The sequence below is a fragment of the Oncorhynchus kisutch genome, linkage group LG11 (assembly GCF_002021735.2).
Source record: "Oncorhynchus kisutch isolate 150728-3 linkage group LG11, Okis_V2, whole genome shotgun sequence".
Classification (NCBI taxonomy): Eukaryota; Metazoa; Chordata; class Actinopteri; order Salmoniformes; family Salmonidae; genus Oncorhynchus; species Oncorhynchus kisutch.
In genome coordinates this window covers 2,017,759-2,042,321 of record NC_034184.2, presented here as the reverse complement: position 1 = coordinate 2,042,321, position 24,563 = coordinate 2,017,759, and the positions used below count along the sequence as shown (strand labels likewise).

The following is a 24,563-nucleotide window of genomic DNA, read 5'->3' as shown; positions in this document are numbered from 1 at the left end:
ACATACTGTAGTAACAGCTTCATATACTGTAGTAACAGCTTCACATACTGTAGTAACAGCTTCACATACTGTAGTACCAGCTTTACCTACTGTAGTAACAGCTTCACATACTGTAGTAACAGCTTTACCTACTGTAGTAACAGCTTTATATACTGTAGTAACAGCTTTACATACTGTAGTAACAGCTTCACATACTGTAGTAACAGCTTTACCTACTGTAGTAACAGCTTCATATACTGTAGTAACAGCTTCACATACTGTAGTAACAGCTTCACATACTGTAGTAACAGCTTCATATACTGTAGTAACAGCTTCACATACTGTAGTAACAGCTTCACATACTGTAGTAACAGCTTTACCTACTGTAGTAACAGCTTCACATACTGTAGTAACAGCTTTACCTACTGTAGTAACAGCTTCATATACTGTAGTAACAGCTTCACATACTGTAGTACCAGCTTTACCTACTGTAGTAACAGCTTCACATACTGTAGTAACAGCTTCACATACTGTAGTAACAGCTTCACATACTGTAGTACCAGCTTTACCTACTGTAGTAACAGCTTTATATACTGTAGTAACAGCTTTATATACTGTAGTAACAGCTTTATATACTGTAGTAACAGCTTTACATACTGTAGTAACAGCTTTATATACTGTAGTAACAGCTTTATATACTGTAGTAACAGCTTTATATACTGTAGTAACAGCTTTATATACTGTAGTAACAGCTTTATATACTGTAGTAACAGCTTTATATACTGTAGTAACAGCTTCACATACTGTAGTACCAGCTTTACCTACTGTAGTAACAGCTTTATATACTGTAGTAACAGCTTTATATACTGTAGTAACAGCTTTATATACTGTAGTAACAGCTTTATATACTGTAGTAACAGCTTCATATACTGTAGTAACAGCTTCATATACTGTAGTACCAGCTTTACCTACTGTAGTAACAGCTTCATATACTGTAGTAACAGCTTCACATACTGTAGTACCAGCTTTACCTACTGTAGTAACAGCTTTATATACTGTAGTAACAGCTTTATATACTGTAGTAACAGCTTTATATACTGTAGTAACAGCTTTATATACTGTAGTAACAGCTTTATATACTGTAGTAACAGCTTCATATACTGTAGTAACAGCTTCATATACTGTAGTAACAGCTTCACATACTGTAGTAACAGCTTCATATACTGTAGTAACAGCTTCATATACTGTAGTAACAGCTTCATATACTGTAGTAACAGCTTCACATACTGTAGTAACAGCTTCACATACTGTAGTAACAGCTTCATATACTGTAGTAACAGCTTCACATACTGTAGTAACAGCTTCACATACTGTAGTAACAGCTTCATATACTGTAGTAACAGCTTCACATACTGTAGTAACAGCTTCACATACTGTAGTAACAGCTTTACCTACTGTAGTAACAGCTTTATATACTGTAGTAACAGCTTTATATACTGTAGTAACAGCTTCACATACTGTAGTAACAGCTTCACATACTGTAGTAACAGCTTTATATACTGTAGTACCAGCTTTACCTACTGTAGTAACAGCTTCATATACTGTAGTAACAGCTTCACATACTGTAGTACCAGCTTTACCTACTGTAGTAACAGCTTCACATACTGTAGTAACAGCTTTATATACTGTAGTAACAGCTTTATATACTGTAGTAACAGCTTCACATACTGTAGTAACAGCTTTACCTACTGTAGTAACAGCTTTATATACTGTAGTAACAGCTTCACATACTGTAGTAACAGCTTTACCTACTGTAGTAACAGCTTCATATACTGTAGTAACAGCTTTATATACTGTAGTAACAGCTTTATATACTGTAGTAACAGCTTTATATACTGTAGTAACAGCTTTATATACTGTAGTAACAGCTTTACCTACTGTAGTAACAGCTTTACCTACTGTAGTAACAGCTTCACATACTGTAGTAACAGCTTCATATACTGTAGTAACAGCTTTACATACTGTAGTAACAGCTTCACATACTGTAGTAACAGCTTTACCTACTGTAGTAACAGCTTCATATACTGTAGTAACAGCTTCACATACTGTAGTAACAGCTTCACATACTGTAGTAACAGCTTCATATACTGTAGTAACAGCTTCACATACTGTAGTAACAGCTTCACATACTGTAGTACCAGCTTTACCTACTGTAGTAACAGCTTCACATACTGTAGTAACAGCTTACCTACTGTAGTAACAGCTTCATATACTGTAGTAACAGCTTCACATACTGTAGTACCAGCTTTACCTACTGTAGTAACAGCTTCACATACTGTAGTAACAGCTTCACATACTGTAGTAACAGCTTCACATACTGTAGTACCAGCTTACCTACTGTAGTAACAGCTTTATATACTGTAGTAACAGCTTTATATACTGTAGTAACAGCTTTATATACTGTAGTAACAGCTTCACATACTGTAGTAACAGCTTTATATACTGTAGTAACAGCTTTATATACTGTAGTAACAGCTTCACATACTGTAGTAACAGCTTCATACTGTAGTAACAGCTTTATATACTGTAGTAACAGCTTTATATACTGTAGTAACAGCTTTATATACTGTCAGTAACAGCTTTATATACTGTAGTAACAGCTTCACATACTGTAGTAACAGCTTCACATACTGTAGTAACAGCTTTATATACTGTAGTAACAGCTTCATATACTGTAGTAACAGCTTCATATACTGTAGTAACAGCTTCACATACTGTAGTAACAGCTTCATATACTGTAGTAACAGCTTCACATACTGTAGTAACAGCTTTATATACTGTAGTAACAGCTTTATATACTGTAGTAACAGCTTTATATACTGTAGTAACAGCTTTATATACTGTAGTAACAGCTTCATATACTGTAGTAACAGCTTCATATACTGTAGTAACAGCTTCATATACTGTAGTAACAGCTTCATATACTGTAGTAACAGCTTCACATACTGTAGTAACAGCTTCACATACTGTAGTAACAGCTTCATATACTGTAGTAACAGCTTCACATACTGTAGTAACAGCTTCACATACTGTAGTAACAGCTTCATATACTGTAGTAACAGCTTCACATACTGTAGTAACAGCTTCACATTCTGTAGTAACAGCTTTACCTACTGTAGTAACAGCTTTATATACTGTAGTAACAGCTTTATATACTGTAGTAACAGCTTCATATACTGTAGTAACAGCTTTATATACTGTAGTACCAGCTTTACCTACTGTAGTAACAGCTTCATATACTGTAGTAACAGCTTCACATACTGTAGTACCAGCTTTACCTACTGTAGTAACAGCTTCACATACTGTAGTACCAGCTTTACCTACTGTAGTAACAGCCTCACATACTGTAGTAACAGCTTCACATACTGTAGTAACAGCTTCATATACTGTAGTAACAGCTTTATATACTGTAGTAACAGCTTTATATACTGTAGTAACAGCTTTATATACTGTAGTAACAGCTTCACATACTGTAGTAACAGCTTTACCTACTGTAGTAACAGCTTTATATACTGTAGTAACAGCTTCACATACTGTAGTAACAGCTTCACATACTGTAGTAACAGCTTCATATACTGTAGTAACAGCTTTATATACTGTAGTAACAGCTTTATATACTGTAGTAACAGCTTTATATACTGTAGTAACAGCTTTATATACTGTAGTAACAGCTTTATATACTGTAGTAACAGCTTTATATACTGTAGTAACAGCTTCACATACTGTAGTAACAGCTTTATATACTGTAGTAACAGCTTCATATACTGTAGTAACAGCTTTATATACTGTAGTAACAGCTTTATATACTGTAGTAACAGCTTTATATACTGTAGTAACAGCTTCATATACTGTAGTAACAGCTTTATATACTGTAGTAACAGCTTCATATACTGTAGTAACAGCTTTATATACTGTAGTACCAGCTTTACCTACTGTAGTAACAGCTTTATATACTGTAGTAACAGCTTTATATACTGTAGTAACAGCTTCACATACTGTAGTAACAGCTTTATATACTGTAGTAACAGCTTTATATACTGTAGTAACAGCTTCACATACTGTAGTAACAGCTTCACATACTGTAGTAACAGCTTTACCTACTGTAGTAACAGCTTTATATACTGTAGTAACAGCTTTATATACTGTAGTAACAGCTTTATATACTGTAGTAACAGCTTCACATACTGTAGTAACAGCTTCACATACTGTAGTAACAGCTTCATATACTGTAGTAACAGCTTTATATACTGTAGTAACAGCTTTATATACTGTAGTAACAGCTTTATATACTGTAGTAACAGCTTTACCTACTGTAGTAACAGCTTACCTACTGTAGTAACAGCTTTATATACTGTAGTAACAGCTTCACATACTGTAGTAACAGCTTATATACTGTAGTAACAGCTTTACATACTGTAGTAACAGCTTCACATACTGTAGTAACAGCTTTATATACTGTAGTAACAGCTTTATATACTGTAGTAACAGCTTCATATACTGTAGTAACAGCTTCATATACTGTAGTAACAGCTTCACATACTGTAGTAACAGCTTTATATACTGTAGTAACAGCTTTATATACTGTAGTACAGCTTCACATACTGTAGTAACAGCTTTATATACTGTAGTAACAGCTTCACATACTGTAGTAACAGCTTTACATACTGTAGTAACAGCTTCACATACTGTAGTAACAGCTTCACATACTGTAGTAACAGCTTTATATACTGTAGTAACAGCTTTATATACTGTAGTAACAGCTTCACATACTGTAGTAACAGCTTCATATACTGTAGTAACAGCTTTACCTACTGTAGTAACAGCTTTACCTACTGTAGTAACAGCTTTATATACTGTAGTAACAGCTTCACATACTGTAGTAACAGCTTTATATACTGTAGTAACAGCTTTACATACTGTAGTACCAGCTTCACATACTGTAGTAACAGCTTCACATACTGTAGTAACAGCTTCACATACTGTAGTACCAGCTTTACCTACTGTAGTAACAGCTACACATACTGTAGTAACAGCTTTACCTACTGTAGTAACAGCTTTATATACTGTAGTAACAGCTTCATATACTGTAGTAACAGCTTTATATACTGTAGTAACAGCTTTATATACTGTAGTAACAGCTTTATATACTGTAGTAACAGCTTCATATACTGTAGTAACAGCTTTATATACTGTAGTAACAGCTTCATATACTGTAGTAACAGCTTTATATACTGTAGTACCAGCTTTACCTACTGTAGTAACAGCTTTATATACTGTAGTAACAGCTTTATATACTGTAGTAACAGCTTCACATACTGTAGTAACAGCTTTATATACTGTAGTAACAGCTTTATATACTGTAGTAACAGCTTCACATACTGTAGTAACAGCTTCACATACTGTAGTAACAGCTTTACCTACTGTAGTAACAGCTTTATATACTGTAGTAACAGCTTTATATACTGTAGTAACAGCTTTATATACTGTAGTAACAGCTTCACATACTGTAGTAACAGCTTCACATACTGTAGTAACAGCTTCATATACTGTAGTAACAGCTTATATACTGTAGTAACAGCTTTATATACTGTAGTAACAGCTTTACCTACTGTAGTAACAGCTTTATATACTGTAGTAACAGCTTCACATACTGTAGTAACAGCTTTATATACTGTAAGTAACAGCTTTACATACTGTAGTAACAGCTTCACATACTGTAGTAACAGCTTTATATACTGTAGTAACAGCTTTATATACTGTAGTAACAGCTTCATATACTGTAGTAACAGCTTCATATACTGTAGTAACAGCTTCACATAACTGTAGTAACAGCTTTATATACTGTAGTAACAGCTTTATATACTGTAGTAACAGCTTCACATACTGTAGTAACAGCTTTATATACTGTAGTAACAGCTTCACATACTGTAGTAACAGCTTTACATACTGTAGTAACAGCTTCACATACTGTAGTAACAGCTTCACATACTGTAGTAACAGCTTTATATACTGTAGTAACAGCTTTATATACTGTAGTAACAGCTTCACATACTGTAGTAACAGCTTCATATACTGTAGTAACAGCTTTACCTACTGTAGTAACAGCTTTACCTACTGTAGTAACAGCTTTATATACTGTAGTAACAGCTTCACATACTGTAGTAACAGCTTTATATACTGTAGTAACAGCTTTACATACTGTAGTACCAGCTTCACATACTGTAGTAACAGCTTCACATACTGTAGTAACAGCTTCACATACTGTAGTACCAGCTTTACCTACTGTAGTAACAGCTACACATACTGTAGTAACAGCTTTACCTACTGTAGTAACAGCTTTATATACTGTAGTAACAGCTTCATATACTGTAGTAACAGCTTTATATACTGTAGTAACAGCTTCACATACTGTAGTAACAGCTTCACATACTGTAGTAACAGCTTCATATACTGTAGTAACAGCTTTACCTACTGTAGTAACAGCTTCATATACTGTAGTAACAGCTTTACCTACTGTAGTAACAGCTTCATATACTGTAGTAACAGCTTTACCTACTGTAGTAACAGCTTCACATACTGTAGTAACAGCTTCACATACTGTAGTAACAGCTTTACCTACTGTAGTAACAGCTTCATATACTGTAGTAACAGCTTTACCTACTGTAGTAACAGCTTCACATACTGTAGTAACAGCTTCACATACTGTAGTAACAGCTTATATACTGTAGTAACAGCTTCACATACTGTAGTAACAGCTTCACATACTGTAGTAACAGCTTCACATACTGTAGTAACAGCTTTACCTACTGTAGTAACAGCTTCACATACTGTAGTAACAGCTTCACATACTGTAGTAACAGCTTTACCTACTGTAGTAACAGCTTCATATACTGTAGTAACAGCTTTACCTACTGTAGTAACAGCTTCACATACTGTAGTAACAGCTTCACATACTGTAGTAACAGCTTTATATACTGTAGTAACAGCTTCACATACTGTAGTAACAGCTTCACATACTGTAGTAACAGCTTCACATACTGTAGTAACAGCTTTACCTACTGTAGTAACAGCTTCACATCTGTAGTAACAGCTTCACATACTGTAGTAACAGCTTCACATACTGTAGTAACAGCTTCATATACTGTAGTAACAGCTTCACATACTGTAGTAACAGCTTCATATACTGTAGTAACAGCTTCACATACTGTAGTAACAGCTTCACATACTGTAGTAACAGCTTCACATACTGTAGTAACAGCTTTACCTACTGTAGTAACAGCTTTATATACTGTAGTAACAGCTTTATATACTGTAGTAACAGCTTTATATACTGTAGTAACAGCTTCACATACTGTAGTAACAGCTTTATATACTGTAGTAACAGCTTTATATACTGTATAACAGCTTCACATACTGTAGTAACAGCTTCATATACTGTAGTAACAGCTTTATATACTGTAGTAACAGCTTTATATACTAGTAGTAACAGCTTTATATACTGTAGTAACAGCTTTATATACTGTAGTAACAGCTTCACATACTGTAGTAACAGCTTCCATACTGTAGTAACTTTACTGTAGTAACAGCTTCACTATACTGTAGTAACAGCTTCATATTACTGTAGTAACAGCTTCACATACTGTAGTAACAGCTTCATTATACTGTAGTAACAGCTTCACATACTGTAGTAACAGCTTTATATACTGTAGTAACAGCTTTATATACTGTAGTAACAGCTTTATATACTGTAGTAACAGCTTCATATACTGTAGTAACAGCTTCATATACTGTAGTAAACAGCTTCATATACTGTAGTAACAGCTTCATATACTGTTAGTAACAGCTTCACATACTGTAGTAACAGCTCACATACTGTAGTAACAGCTTCATATACTGTAGTAACAGCTTCACATACTGTAGTAACAGCTTCACATACTGTAGTAACAGCTTCATTACTGTAGTAACAGCTTCACATACTGTAGTAACAGCTTCACATTCTGTAGTAACAGCTTTACCTACTGTAGTAACAGCTTTATATACTGTAGTAACAGCTTTATATACTGGTAGTAACCAGCTTCATATACTGTAGTAACAGCTTTATATACTGTAGTACCAGCTTACCTACTGTAGTAACAGCTTCATATACTGTAGTAACAGCTTCACATACTGTAGTACCAGCTTTACCTACTGTAGTAAACAGCTTCACATACTGTAGTACCAGCTTTACCTACTGTAGTAACAGCTTCACATACTGTAGTAACAGCTTCACATACTGTAGTAACAGCTTCATATACTGTAGTAACAGCTTTTTATACTGTAGTAACAGCTTTATATACTGTAGTAACAGCTTTATATACTGTAGTAACAGCTTCACATACTGTAGTAACAGCTTACCTACTGTAGTAACAGCTTTATACTCTGTAGTAACAGCTTCACATACTGTATTAACAGCGTCACTACTGTAGTAACAGCTTCATATACTGTATAACAGCTTTATATACTGTAGTAACAGCTTTATATACTGTAGTAAAGCCTTTATATAGGTATAACGCTTTAGCTTACTGTAGTAACAGCTTTATATACTGTAGTAACAGCTTTAGATACTGTAGTAACAGCTTTATATACTGTAGTAACAGCTTTATATACTGTAGTAACAGCTTCACATACTGTAGTAACAGCTTTATATACTGTAGTAACAGCTTCATATACTTAGTAACAGCTTTATATACTGTAGTAACAGCTTTATATACTGTAGTAACAGCTTTATATACTGTAGTAACAGCTTCATCATACTGTAGTAACAGCTTATATACTGTAGTAACAGCTTCAATATAAAACTGTAGTAAACAGCTTTGATATACTGGTAGTACCAGCTTTACCCTACGTAGTAACAGCTTTATATACTGTAGTAACAGCTTTATTATACGGTAGTAACAGCTTCACATACTGTAGTAACAGCTTTATATACTGAGAGTCAAAGCTTTATATACTGTAGTAACAGCTGCAACTATACTGGTAGTAACAGCTTCACATACTTGTAGTAACAGCTATTAACCTACGTGTAGTAACAGCTTTATATACTGTAGTAACAGCTTATATACTGTAGTAAACAGCTTTATTACTGTAGTAACAGCTTCAGCATACTGTTAGTAACAGCTTCACATACTGTAATTAACGCTTCATATACTGTAGTAACAGCTTATATACTGTAGTAACAGCTTTATATACTGTAGTAACAGCTTTATATACTGTAGTAACAGCTTTACCTACTGTAGTAACAGCTTTACCTACTGTAGTAACAGCTTTATATACTGTAGTAACAGCTTCACATACTGTAGTAACAGCTTTATATACTGTAGTAACAGCTTTACATACTGTAGTAACAGCTTCACATACTGTAGTAACAGCTTTATATACTGTAGTAACAGCTTTATATACTGTAGTAACAGCTTCATATACTGTAGTAACAGCTTCATATACTGTAGTAACAGCTTCACATACTGTAGTAACAGCTTTATATACTGTAGTAACAGCTTTATATACTGTAGTAACAGCTTCACATACTGTAGTAACAGCTTTATATACTGTAGTAACAGCTTCACATACTGTAGTAACAGCTTTACATACTGTAGTAACAGCTTCACATACTGTAGTAACAGCTTCACATACTGTAGTAACAGCTTTATATACTGTAGTAACAGCTTTATATACTGTAGTAACAGCTTCACATACTGTAGTAACAGCTCATATACTGTAGTAACAGCTTTACCTACTGTAGTAACAGCTTTACCTACTGTAGTAACAGCTTTATATACTGTAGTAACAGCTTCACATACTGTAGTAACAGCTTTATATACTGTAGTAACAGCTTTACATACTGTAGTACCAGCTTCACATACTGTAGTAACAGCTTCACATACTGTAGTAACAGCTTCACATACTGTAGTACCAGCTTTACCTACTGTAGTAACAGCTACACATACTGTAGTAACAGCTTTACCTACTGTAGTAACAGCTTTATATACTGTAGTAACAGCTTCATATACTGTAGTAACAGCTTTATATACTGTAGTAACAGCTTCACATACTGTAGTAACAGCTTCACATACTGTAGTAACAGCTTCATATACTGTAGTAACAGCTTTACCTACTGTAGTAACAGCTTCATATACTGTAGTAACAGCTTTACCTACTGTAGTAACAGCTTCATATACTGTAGTAACAGCTTTACCTACTGTAGTAACAGCTTCACATACTGTAGTAACAGCTTCACATACTGTAGTAACAGCTTTACCTACTGTAGTAACAGCTTCATATACTGTAGTAACAGCTTTACCTACTGTAGTAACAGCTTCACATACTGTAGTAACAGCTTCACATACTGTAGTAACAGCTTTATATACTGTAGTAACAGCTTCACATACTGTAGTAACAGCTTCACATACTGTAGTAACAGCTTCACATACTGTAGTAACAGCTTTACCTACTGTAGTAACAGCTTCACATACTGTAGTAACAGCTTCACATACTGTAGTAACAGCTTTACCTACTGTAGTAACAGCTTCATATACTGTAGTAACAGCTTTACCTACTGTAGTAACAGCTTCACATACTGTAGTAACAGCTTCACATACTGTAGTAACAGCTTTATATACTGTAGTAACAGCTTCACATACTGTAGTAACAGCTTCACATACTGTAGTAACAGCTTCACATACTGTAGTAACAGCTTTACCTACTGTAGTAACAGCTTCACATACTGTAGTAACAGCTTCACATACTGTAGTAACAGCTTCACATACTGTAGTAACAGCTTCATATACTGTAGTAACAGCTTCACATACTGTAGTAACAGCTTCATATACTGTAGTAACAGCTTCACATACTGTAGTAACAGCTTCACATACTGTAGTAACAGCTTCACATACTGTAGTAACAGCTTTACCTACTGTAGTAACAGCTTTATATACTGTAGTGCTTAGTGCAGCTGGAACACTCTAGGTTTTGACAGATGACCTTGTCAGAGATAGAGACGATGCTGCAATGCTCAGTACAGTTTGAAATTATGTGGAAAAATCAGCTCCAAAGTATTCCCACACATAACACAGGGATATACACTGAGTGTACAAAACATTAAGAACACCTTCCTAATATTGAGTTGCACCCCCTTTTGCCCTCAGAACAGTCTCAATTTGTCGGGGAATGGACTCTAAAAGGTGTCGAAAGTGTTCCACAGGGATGCTGGCCCATGTTGACTCCAATGCTTCCCACAGTTGTGTCAAGTTGGCTGGTTGTCCTTTGGGTGGTGGACCATTCTTGATACACACAGGAAACAATTAAGCGTGAAACACTCAGCAGCGTTGCAGTTCTTGACACACTCAAACCGATCCGCCTGGCACCTACTACCATACCCATCCATTCAAAAGGCACTTCAATATTTTGTCATGCCCATTCACCCTCTGAATTGCACACACACACAATCCATGTCTCAACTGTCTCAAGGCTTAAAACTCTTCTTTAACCGGTCTCCCCTTCATCTAGATAGATTGAAGTGGTATTAACAGGTGACATATAAGGGATCATAGCTCTGACCTGGATTCATCTGGTAAGTCTATGTCATGGAAAGAGCACGTGTTACTAATGTTTTTTTTACACTCATTGTATGTGATCGTATACAAATATAAGCAAGGTTTGCAATGACTACATTTTAGTCAAATATATATACAAATAATTTATATTTTTATATTTATAATATATATATGGGCTTCTTGCAGTCTACAAATGATTTGTAATTATGTTTCGGCCCCCCCAAAAAAGTGGTCCTCAGCTGAATCTAGTCATCTCATTGCATTTTCTATTGACTCAGGTAAGCAGATCTCGCATGGAAAAGTCTCCTTGGGGATATGAGGAGTCTAGATGTGTACAGCCTAGACTTTGAGATATGAATAATGGGTAATAAATACTTTGTATGTAGCCTAACAGACAGTCTGACAGAGTGCTGTGGAGTAGACATGAATTTATTGCTGGCTTTATTACTGCGTAAAGATCGATACAGAGAGAGCTACGGCCTTGAATTGGAAACTAACTGTTTTGCCTTGCGCTCAATCCACTTAGCGCTCAATCCACTCAATCCAGCACATTAGGAAATCCCTCAATACTGAAGGGAAGCACTTGCTGTCTTTGGCAAAGTTGGTAGATTCAATCCCAGGTTGTTTAATAGGAACATCATAAACATAAGAATTTGACCCACAATTTGTTGGAGAAATGTGGATGTATATGTTCAATATGCAGTGTGGTTATGTAGCCTAAAGTAGTGCTGTCTAGCACATTTTACTGTGTCTATTTGTAAGATTACAAAACAAGCATTTAACTTCTTGAGAAATGTAGACATAGACAGGCAATGTGTTGTTTATTACCATATGAATAGATAGGGCAAGTTGTGTCAGCAAGCAATATTTCAAAGCCTCCTTCCCTAGCAGCTGTAGCAGGAAGTAAACAGTAAAATTCAATTTATTTACAATTCGCTTACAGTACCTGGAATTGAGGGCAAGTCATAACCTTAAGAATGTATCTATTATGGCTGGTAAAGCAATCCGATTTTGGGGGGACAGGGATATTTTATGTACAGTTTAACTCTGCAGAGTGAAACAGTAAACAAAGAACGTTATAGACTATCAGTAAACACATCCTTGATCCTAAAAGGAGTTTGTTTGAAAAGAGTTAGCTTCATCACCAGTTGTGTTGTCTTAGAGAACAGTTACTGTTAAGATGGTGTTTGTTGGTTTGCTTTCCTGTGCCATGTGTGTGTGTTTGAAAAAGAGAGAGAGACAGAGAGAGAGAGAGAGAAAGAGTGTGAGAGAGAGAGAGTGTGTGAGAGAGAGAGAGAGAACGTAAGTTTGTGTGTGTGTGCGTGCGTGCGTGCGTGTGTGTGTGTGAGAGTGAGTGTGTGTGTGTCTTTGTGTGTTTTCCTAGGAGACAATACTAAAACAATGACAATGCAACTAAAGATGTTATGTGTAAGTAATCAGCACCTCATAAGGGCTGATGTACGTGACACAACAGGATACTAGTCCGACTAGCTGGCTGTTATGCGTTTACAGGAATTAATGACAGTTGGCACCTAACTCGCCAACCGGGGAGCATTTCACAAAAACAATTAAACTAGCTCTACACACTCATGGCGGAACCAGCGAAGGGTTTTTAAAATGACGGTCTGGAATATGTTCTGGGATTCATCCAATGACATTGAGGAGTATACAACCTCAGTCACCGGCTTCATCAAGAAGTGCATCGATGATGTCGTCCCCACAGTGACCGTAGGTTAGTGAGGCTATCATCAAGGCAAAGGGTGGCTACTTTGAAGAATCTAAACTCTAAAATATATTTGTTTGACACTTTTTTGGTTATTACATGATTCCATATGTCTTATTTCATAGTTTTTATGCCTTCACTATTATTCTACAATGTAGAAGATAGTAAAAATAAAGAAGACCCCTTGAATGAGTAGGTGTTCAAACCTTTGTGTCCTTTAGGTATAAATGATTCGGGAGACAGGCGCAGGAATGCGTAATAGGAACTTGTATTAAGCCGTGTAAAGGCACGGGGACGACGACCAAACAAGCACGTAACAAAACACAGGGCAGGAACCCAAAACAGAAGAGCGACGAGTACCTCGAATAAATAACACATGCGCACAATGAATAACAGATGGGACAAGACCCGTAATCATCTGCGCAATCCACAACGGCACAAAAGCCAATACACAGCACATGTACTCAAACGCACATTGTTATATATATATATATATATCTATCTCCTGACCCCTCCTGTCTCAGCCTCCAGTATTTATGCTGCAGTAGTTTATGTGTCGGGGGCTGGGGTCAGTTTGTTATATCTGGAGTACTTCTCCTGTCCTATTCGGTGTCCTGTGTGAATCTAAGTGTGCGTTCTCTAATTCTCTCCTTCTCTCTCTCGGAGGACCTGAGCCCTAGGACCATGCCCCAGGATTACCTGACATGATGACTCCTTGCTGTCCCCAGTCCACCTGGCCGTGCTGCTGCTCCAGTTTCAACTGTTCTGCCTTCTTATTATTCGAACATGCTGATCATTTATGAACATTTGAACATCTTGGCCATGTTCTGTTATAATCTCCACCCGGCACAGCCAGAAGAGGACTGGCCACCCCACATAGCCTGGTTCCTCTCTAGGTTTCTTCCTAGGTTTTGGCCTTTCTAGGGAGTTTTTCCTAGCCACCTGGCTTCTACACCTGCATTGCTTGCTGTTTGGGGTTTTAGGCTGGGTTTCTGTACAGCACTTTGAGATATCAGCTGATGTACGAAGGGCTATATAAATGAATTTGATTTGATTTGATTTTGATATACAAATACTAATCAGTGGGAATAGGGGACAGGTGTGCGTGATTAAAGTTCCAGAGGGATCCGTGACACTTTGACTGGAACTGTAAATAAAAATAATTACAACATTGTCTTTGTCACTCAAAATCATTGTCATATGGTTCATCTTAAAAATCAAAATGGAAACGTAACATTTTACCAGAAAGCACCCTTAGATTGTGGGAAAAGGCCACACTTGACTGTTGCACTTGAATCATTCCCATGGTGAATGATTAAGCCCACTACGCTATAAACCACACACTATTGCAGAGACTTTGATATGGTCACATTTGATATGGTGAAAACAATGTGTGGGGAGGCCGAGGCACAAAATTCCCATCAATACCTTTGTCAGATAACACAGCAAAACAAAGAATTTATGCTATAGATAGCAATCAAGAGGAGACTGACTGAACGTCTTAAAAACTCCACAGGTTATGCTCTCCAAATGGACTTTAGCTGTGAGGGCAGAGATGCCCATGAATTGACTTTTGCTCGTTACATGTCGGGGGATGCAATTCACGAGGACATATTGTTCTGTCTCACGATTCCCGAGCATGACACGGCACAGGGGATGTTATGTGCACTGCATGGCTATACTGATGAAAAAACAGATTCCCTGGGATCGAATGGTGAGCTTTTGCACAGATGGGGCTCCGTCTATCACGAGACGGCAGCAGGGTTGTAAAGTACTTAAGTAAGTAAAAAATACTTTAAAGTACCGCTGAAGTAGTTTTTTGGAGTATCTTTACTTTGCTATTTATATGTTTGACAACTTTTACTTCACTACATTCCTAAAGAAAACGATGTACTTTCTACTCCATACATTTTCCCCTGACACCCAAAAATTACATTTCGAATGCTTAGCAGGACAGGGAAATTGTCTAATTCACACACTTATCAAGAGAACATCCCTGGTCATCCCTACTGCAGACTCTCTAAACAGATTTTGTTTGTAAATTGTGTTGGAGTGTGCCCCTGGCTATCATAAATTAATAAAATTAAAAGAAAATGGTCTGTCTGGTTTGCTTAACATAAGGAATTTGAAATTATTCAAATTTTTACTTTTGATACTTAAGTATATTTAAAACCAAATACTTTTAGACTAACCCCAGTAGGATGTTACTGGGTCACTTTTACTTAAGTCATTTTCAAATAAGGTATCTTTACTTTTACTCAAGTTTTACTCAAGTATGACAATTGGGTACTTTTTCTACCACTGGACGGCAGGTAGGCCTCTGCACTCTAGTTGTGAATGTATCTCCCTCTGCCACATGGACGCATTGTATGATACACCCACTGAGCTATAACAGATACACCGAGATCACTGGCGGCAAAGAGCTGAGCGCAGAACTTGGAGATATGCAGCTTGAACATTAAACTAGGTTGCCGAACGCATTTTCGCATAACTATGTGGAGATATGGGATCAAAGCATGACAATGTTCTATTTCACACAGAGGCCTGGTGGTTGTCAAGGGGGAGCATTGGAAATATTTTTGAATTGAGTGAAACTGTTTTCATTCACAATAGATGTAAAAAAACAGACTGTTGACATTGTAATGAAATTAGAATCTGTTTCCTTGCCTATGTAACAGACATATTTGGGAAACTGAATACAAGCATGCAGGGGAATCAGCTAAATCTATTGGACTGTGATCCTGGCTCAGTTGACATGCCGGTCAGTGAAATCAACAGCTGATCGAGCTCTCTGGTTAGCAGGTCCTCAGTACATATTCGTCGCCAAACCCACTGGCTCCAGGTCATCTATAAGTCTTTGCTAGGTAAGTCTCCGCCTTATCTCAGCTCACAGGTCACCATAGCAACACCCACCCGTAGCACGCACTCAAGCAGGTATATTTCACTGGTCATCCCCAAAGCCAACACTTCCTTTGACTGCCTTTCCTTCCAGGTCTCTGCTGCCAATGACTGGAATGAATTGCAAAAATTGGAGACTTATATCTCCCTCACTAACTTTAAGCGTCAGCTGTAAGTGTAACGATCGTCGTCCTCCTCGTCTGAGGAGGAGTAGGAAATATCGGACCAATGCGCAGTGGTACGTGTTCATGATGATTATTTGCCTGAACACTGAAATACAAAATAACAACGTGAATAAACTAAATGAACAAAACAGTCCCATGTGGAACAAACACTGACACGGAAAAATAATCATCCACAAAACACAGGTGGGAAAAGGCTACCTAAGTATGATTCTCAATCAGAGACAACGAACGACACCTGCCTCTCATTGAGAACCATACCAGGCCAAACACATAACCACAACATAGAAAAAGGAACATAGACAACCCACCCCAACTCACGCCCTGACCATACTAAAACAAAGACATAACAAAAGAACTAAGGTCAGAACGTGACAGTAAGAGCAGCTTACCGATCGCTGCAACTGTACACAGCCCGTCTGTAAATACCCCATCCAACCAACTACCTACCTCATCCCCATATTTGATTTTCTGCTCTTTTGCATACCATTATTTCTACATGCACATCCTCATCTGCCTATATATCACTCCAGTATTATTTGCTAAATTGTAATTACTTCGCCACTATTTATTGCCTTACCTCTTCACGTCATTTGCACACATTGTATATAGATTTTTCTATGGTGTTATTGACTGTACATTTGTTTATCCCATGTGTAACTCTGTGTTGTTTTTGTCGCACTACTTTGCTTTATTTGGCCAGATCGCAGTTGTAAATGAAAACCTGTTCTCAACTGGCCTACCTGGTCACTAAATGCTGCAGACAACTCATTCATGGGTCACTATGGAGGAGTTTCTGGCAAATGGAATACTGTGTCATCTGCCTCCAAGCATTACAACTCATGGTACACTGATTCAATGCTCTTGTCTACAGTAAAAACAAATAACAATCCAGGTTAGATGTGACAGGAGAGATGAGGTGCGCACTGTCGACCACGCCCCCTGTCTTTGAGAAGCTGACATGCATCAAGGACACCCATCTCATTAGTGGTGGTGGGATATGAGACATTATGTCAGACTAATTTACAATTGACTTAGTAGGCCCACATTAAAGTAAGCGATGCGGAGTTGAGAAGGCAATCACAAATACTGTTACAATGTTTTGCAATTGACTGCCGTAGCCCAATTAAAAAAGCTAACAGATGCAAGTATTGCATTGTTTAAAATGCAATACTTGACTGAGGGACCTTACATACAGTGGGGGGAAAAAGTATTTAGTCAGCCACCAATTGTGCAAGTTCTCCCACTTAAAAAGATGAGAGAGGCCTGTAATTTTCATCATAGGTACACTTCAACTATGACAGACAAAATGAGAAGAAAGAAATCCAGAAAATCACATTGTAGGATTTTTTATGAATTTATTTGCAAATTATGGTGACTGACTGACTGGCGGTACGGTGTGAGACTGACTGACTAACTGGAGGCACAGTGAGAGACTGACTGACTGGCGGTACGGTGAGAGACTGACTGGCAGTACGGTGAGAGACTGACTGGCGGTATGGTGAGAGACTGACTGACAGTACGGTGAGAGACTGACTGTCGATCTGACTGACTGGCGGTACGGTGAAAGACTGACTGACTAGCGCTATGGTGAGAGACTGACTGACTAACTGGAGGCACAGTGAGAGACTGCCTGACTGGCGGTACGGTGAGAGACTGACTGACTTACGGTACGGTGAGAGACTGACTGACTGGCGGTACAGTGAGAGACTGACTGACTAACTGGAGGCACAGTGAGAGACTGACTGACTGGCTGTACGGTGAGAGACTGACTAACTGGCGGTACGGTGAAAGACTCAGACTGGCGGTACGGTGAGAGACTGACTGGCTGTACGGTGAGAGACTGACTGACAGACTGGCGGTACGGTGAGAGACTGACTGACTGACTGGCGGGCCGTATGGTGAGAGACTGACTGACTGGTGGTACGGAGAGAGACTGACTGACTGACTAACTGGCGGTACGGTGAAAGACTCAGACTGGCGGTACGGTGAGAGACTGACTGGCTGTACGGTGAGAGACTGACTGACAGACTGGCGGTACGGTGAGAGACTGACTGACTGACTGGCGGGCCGTATGGTGAGAGACTGACTGACTGGTGGTACGGAGAGAGACTGACTGACTGACTGATTGGCGGTACGGTGAGAGACTGACTGACTGACTGGCGGTACAGTGAGAGACTGACTACTGACTGACTGGCAGGCGGTACGGTGAGAGACTGACTGACTGGCGGTATGGTGAGAGACTGACTACTGACTGACTGGCAGGCGGTACGGTGAGAGACTGACAGCGACACCCAGAGACAGAAGGAATAAAAAGAGATGACTAACCTAACCCACCTGAGCTCGGCTCACAGGGATCAATGTCCTCGTCATCGCTCGGACACTCCGCAGATGCCACCGGCAGATCGTCCGTCGTCTGGAGGGAGCAGAGAGAAAAAGACAGGGTTAGGAATGAGAGCAGGGTAAACAAACAGCAGAATAATGAAGAACCCCAGTCAACCAGGTCATGAAGTGTTTTCACCATCCAGCAGATGATACCATAGGGACAGATTCAGGCAATTAAGCTATTAGATAAATTAATGGATGCTAGCTGCTCTTGTAGACTTCAGTCATTGCGCTAAAGCTAGTTTACATTGGCTGCGAAACTACCTCTAATTTCCTTCATACTGGAGACATACAAATGGTATCAACGAGTTCATCTGACTCTGGTTAAGTAGAAAATAGGTTAATATCGCACTCCCTTTAAGGCCCAGACACCCAGGCACTGAAACTGTTTCCACCCACATGCATTGAGGATACTGAATAGATGACTGGATATAAGAGAGAGAGAGAGAGAGAGAGAGAGAGAGAGAGCAAGAGAGAAAGAGAGAGAGAGAGAGAGAGAGAGAGAGAGGAGAGGCAGTTTAACAGTTAACTGAGAAAAATTGTTGTTCCAATCCACACCTCCAAACCCATCACACTATCAATCCTGGAATCTAAACGGTTTGAATGAACAAATCCGGAGAGAATGACAGATTGGAATGGAATCATGGAAACTCATACTGCTTAGCTGGGGGATTTATCTGTCAAATACAGTTGTAGTCGGCTAACGGCCACAAATACCAGCTGCTACTGCTGCCTCTGTTTTCCAGGCGACACTATTGTCCTTACAGAAATTAGATTTGATTATTGAGGAACAATAGAGGGTAAAGTTCACAGCGCTTACTGTCAACTCGAACTAAGCTCATACTAAGGCACAGCCAGTGTGCGGAAACAAATAGCCCTCTAAGGGATTGTTTAGTGCCATCACCAAACACCACTGACATTTAGAGGGATTGTTTAGTGCCATCACCAAACACCACTGACATTTAGAGGGATTGTTTAGTGCCATCACCAAACACCACTGACATTTAGAGGGATTGTTTAGTGCCATCACCAAACACCACTGACATTTAGAGGGATTGTTTAGTGCCATCACCAAACACCACTGACATTTAGAGGGATTGTTTAGTGCCATCACCAAACACCACTGACATTTAGAGGGATTGTTTAGTGCCATCACCAAACACCACTGACATTTAGAGGGATTGTTTAGTGCCATCACCAAACACCACCGACATTTAGAGGGAATGTTTAGTGCCATCACCAAACACCACTGACATTTAGAGGGATTGTTTAGTGCATCACCAAACACCACTGACATTTAGAGGGATTGTTTAGTGCCATCACCAAACACCACTGACATTTAGAGGGATTGTTTAGTGCATCACCAAACACCACTGACATTTAGAGGGATTGTTTAGTGCATCACCAAACACCACTGACATTTAGAGGGATTGTTTAGTGCCATCACCAAACACCACTGACATTTAGAGGGATTGTTTAGTGCCATCAAACACCACTGACATTTAGAGGGATTGTTTAGTGCCATCACCAAACACCACTGACATTTAGAGGGATTGTTTAGTGCATCACCAAACACCACTGACATTTAGAGGGATTGTTTAGTGCCATCACCAAACACCACTGACATTTAGAGGGATTGTTTAGTGCCATCAAACACCACTGACATTTAGAGGGATTGTTTATTGCCGTCAAACACCACTGACATTTAGAGGGATTGTTTAGTGCCATCACCAAACACCACTGACATTTAGAGGGATTGTTTAGTGCATCACCAAACACCACTGACATTTAGAGGGATTGTTTAGTGCCATCAAACACCACTGACATTTAGAGGGATTGTTTAGTGCCATCACCAAACACCACTGACATTTAGAGGGATTGTTTAGTGCCATCACCAAACACCACTGACATTTAGAGGGATTGTTTAGTGCCATCACCAAACACCACTGACATTTAGAGGGATTGTTTAGTGCCATCACCAAACACCACTGACATTTAGAGGGATTGTTTAGTGCCATCACCAAACACCACTGACATTTAGAGGGATTGTTTAGTGCCATCAAACACCACTGACATTTAGAGGGTTTGTTTATTGCCGTCAAACACCACTGACATTTAGAGGGATTGTTTAGTGCCATCACCAAACACCACTGACATTTAGAGGGATTGTTTAGTGCCATCAAACACCACTGACATTTAGAGGGATTGTTTAGTGCCATCAAACACCACTCACATTTAGAGTGCACAGACTGCTGGCAGATAGAAACAAAAATATTGGAAAGCCCAAAGAGCAGACTTGTGATAGAAAGTCTTTATTATATATTTTACGTGTGTCAATCTATGTAACATAATAAAATAATTCCCATCAAAATCCAACTAAATTAAACTAGAGATATGTTTTCTTACGTGGGCTGCGTCTCATTCCACCACATCCTCCTATCGGCCTTCCGCATTTGCGGAGGAAAGTGGCTGAACTACAGCAGTGTTTGTCAGACCATGAGACGTGCCTATAATCAGTCTGCTCTGCAACCAAAGTGTCACCGGACTCAACTGAACGTAACCCATACAAATTAATGGAAGTATGGAGGTTATTTTGTGCCCAATTAAAATTAGAGCTTAAATTTGTGTCCCCCAAAAATATATTCATTTCCTGAGCTTTCGTCTATCTCCTAAATATAGGACAGACACTTCCAAATCGTATTTTTTATGATACTTTTTTTGCCATTCACGAATGTGTTATTCAATGGGTTTCAATGGGCTATAGTAGTAAAGGCCAAATTCAATATTTTATCCCCCAAAAATTACACAAAGTATATAAAACAAATTCTACAGGGGTCATATAACAATAAGAACAAACTTGGTGGGATGTAATACAGTGTTCCTATACTCTACAGTCGTGGCCAAAAGTTTTGAGAATGATACAAATATTAATTTTCACAAAGTCTGCTGCCTCAGTTTGTATGATGGCAATTTGCATATACCCCAGAATGTTATGAAGAGTGATAAAGCTTGTCCAGAGAAGACAAGGTGAGCGCTACCATCAGTCCTGTGTCATGCCAACAGTAAAGCATCCTGAGACCATTCATGTGTGAGTTTGCTTCTCAGCCAAGGGAGTGGGCTCACTCACAATTTTGCCTAAGAACACAGCCATGAATAAAGAATGGTACCAACACATCCTACGAGAGCAACTTCTCCCAACCATCCAGGAACAGTTCGGTGACGAACAATGCCTTTTCCAGCATGATGGAGCACCTTGCCATTAGGAAAAAGTGATAACGAAGTGGCTCGGGGAACAAAGCATCAATATTTTGGGTCCATGGCCAGGAAACTCCCCGGAACTTAATCACATTTGGAACTTGTCGTCAATCCTCAAGAGGCGGGCGGACAAACAAAAACCCACAAATTCTGACACACTCAAGCACTCAAGCATTGATTATGCAAGAATGGGCTGCCATCAGTCAGGATGTGGCCCAGAAGTTAATTAACAGCATGCCAGGGTGGATTACAGAGGTCTTGAAAAAGAAGGGTCAACACTGCAAATATTGACTCTTTGCATCAAATTCATGTAGTTGTCAATAAAAGCCTTTGACACTTGAAATGCTTGTAATTATACTTCAGTATTCCATAGTAACATCTGACAAAAATATGTAAAGACACTGAAGCAGCAAACTTTGTGGAAATTAATAGTTGTATCATTCTCAAAACATTTGGCCACGACTGTATGTTCAACCATCGTGACTTAGCCATCCCACACACACAACGTCCCACAGCGTAAGTCCCACACCAATGGAGGCTTCTGAGGGGAAGACGGCTCATAATAATGGCTGGAATGGAAAGGAATGGCTGGAATGAAAACCAATTGTTTGATACCATTCACTCCATTATTATGAGTCGTCCTCCGCTCAGCAGCCTCCACTGTCCCACACCCAAGGTCCCACACCATCGGGAGGGTTTTTGATTTCGGTACATCTGTGTTTGGTGGTTTCTTTGTCTAATGTCATCCATAACATTTCTAACATTATCATGACCTTCAAGTAGCTAGCAGACCTGGTCAGAGGTTTGTGGCAGAGAGAGAAAGTAGAGGCTTAGTTTGTTTAGTTTTTTGGTACATCTGTGCTCGGTGAGGCTCATTGAGGCCTGCCTGGGGAAGCCGTCCAAATGTAAATTTAATTTGCTGTGCATGAGTCTGATATACAGTGTCGGCCCAGTGTCAGCCCGGCCAGATGGCAGAGCCCGGCGGATTCATGGATTGCCACATCCATCACCGAGCCGACGTGATTTGTTATTCTGGCGGGGGATCCTGACACTCCCCCTCATGCAGCTACACAGAGGAGGCACCAACAGACAGACAGGCAAGACGTACGAACGGCGATCAATACATCTCCCTCGGGCGCTCCGTCTTTCGGTCTGTTCTCCTACATAGTGCCCCATACGAGGATGATCGTCTACACTGTACTTCATGGCTTTACAACCAGAATAGGCTGTCATATTGTATGTTCAGTAAATAACATATTTCAGTTCCAATCTCAAGGAGTGAAATCAGCCAGTGATGCTTCTGAAAATAGAGTATACAGTAGCTTTCCCTACCATATGACACATCTTTGACCCATCTTATCTAAATCAGCCTCACATAGATACAGTCCCTTCAGACAGTATACACACCCCTTGACTTTTTCCACTTTGTTAGTGGCTTAACTGTGATTTGTGTCACTGGCTTACACACTACCCCATAATGTAAAAGTGGAATTGTTTGTTTTGAAATGTTTACAAATAAAAACAAACATGAAATGCTTAAATGTCTTGTCAACGTATTCAATCCCATTGTTATGGCAAGCCTAAATAAATTCAGGAGTAAAAATGTACTTCAGGATTTTGACAGAGGCCCTTTATTAACTAGCGTTGGATGTCTATGGATATGTTATAGCATGCTAGCAGATACCCATAGACTTCCAGCCATTTCACTAATGCTAGTTAGCATCAGCTTGTGAAACTACCGCTAACTTCTTTTATGCTTCAGTTCATCTAACTCTGGGAAATTAAATGAAGGGCCACATTGCCAAAATTGTGAAGTATCCCTTTAACAAATAACATACTAAGTTGTATGGACTCCCCCTGTGTGCAATAGTGTTTAACATGACTTTAGAATGACTACCTCATCTCTGAGCCCCAAACCTACAATTATCTGTAAGATCCCTTAGTCGAGCAGTGAGTTTCAAACACTGATTCAACCACAAAGAACAAGGGAGGTTTTCAAAAGCCTTGTAAAGAAGGACACGTTTGAGCATGGTGAAGTTGTTAATGACACTTTGGATGGTGTGTTAACACTCAGTCACTACAAAGATACAGGCATTCTTCCTAACTCAGTTGCCGGAGAGGAAGGAAACCGCTTAAGGGATTTCAATGGTCACTTTAAAACAGTTAGTTTAGTGTCTGTGACAGGAGAAAACTGACATTGTACTTACTCTGCAAAACTAACCTCAATGACAGAGTGAAAAGAAGTTTGTACAGAATAAAATGCTGTTTGCAAAAAGGCACTTCAGTAAAACTGCAAAAAATGTAGGAAATAAATGAACTTTGTCCTGAAAAAGTGCTACTGTATGTATTTGGCAAATCCAACATGTCACTAAGTACCACTTCATATTTTCAAGCATGGTTGTGGTTTTATCATGTTATGAGTACAGTGGTTCAAAGTATCAGATTGATATTATTGATCTGTACTTCTCCACGACTTTGTCCCTGACCTGTTTG

The 24,563-nt window shown here is 38.8% G+C and overlaps 1 protein-coding gene across 12 annotated transcripts in view; it reads right to left on the bottom strand.

Moving 5' to 3' along the window:
• Positions 1-24,563, bottom strand: part of LOC109888042 (neurexin-1a) — a 790,431-nt gene that overhangs the window by 50,054 nt on the left and 715,814 nt on the right. For 7 of the 12 annotated variants that reach the window (XM_031835175.1, XM_031835180.1, XM_031835178.1 and 4 more), the window contains one exon: positions 18,759-18,846. In XM_031835175.1, coding sequence (XP_031691035.1) covers positions 18,759-18,846 — 88 coding nt within the window. The remainder of the gene's footprint in view (positions 1-18,758; positions 18,847-24,563) is intronic. The other 5 variants (XM_031835176.1, XM_031835181.1, XM_031835186.1 and 2 more) reach the window with 1 other exon arrangement.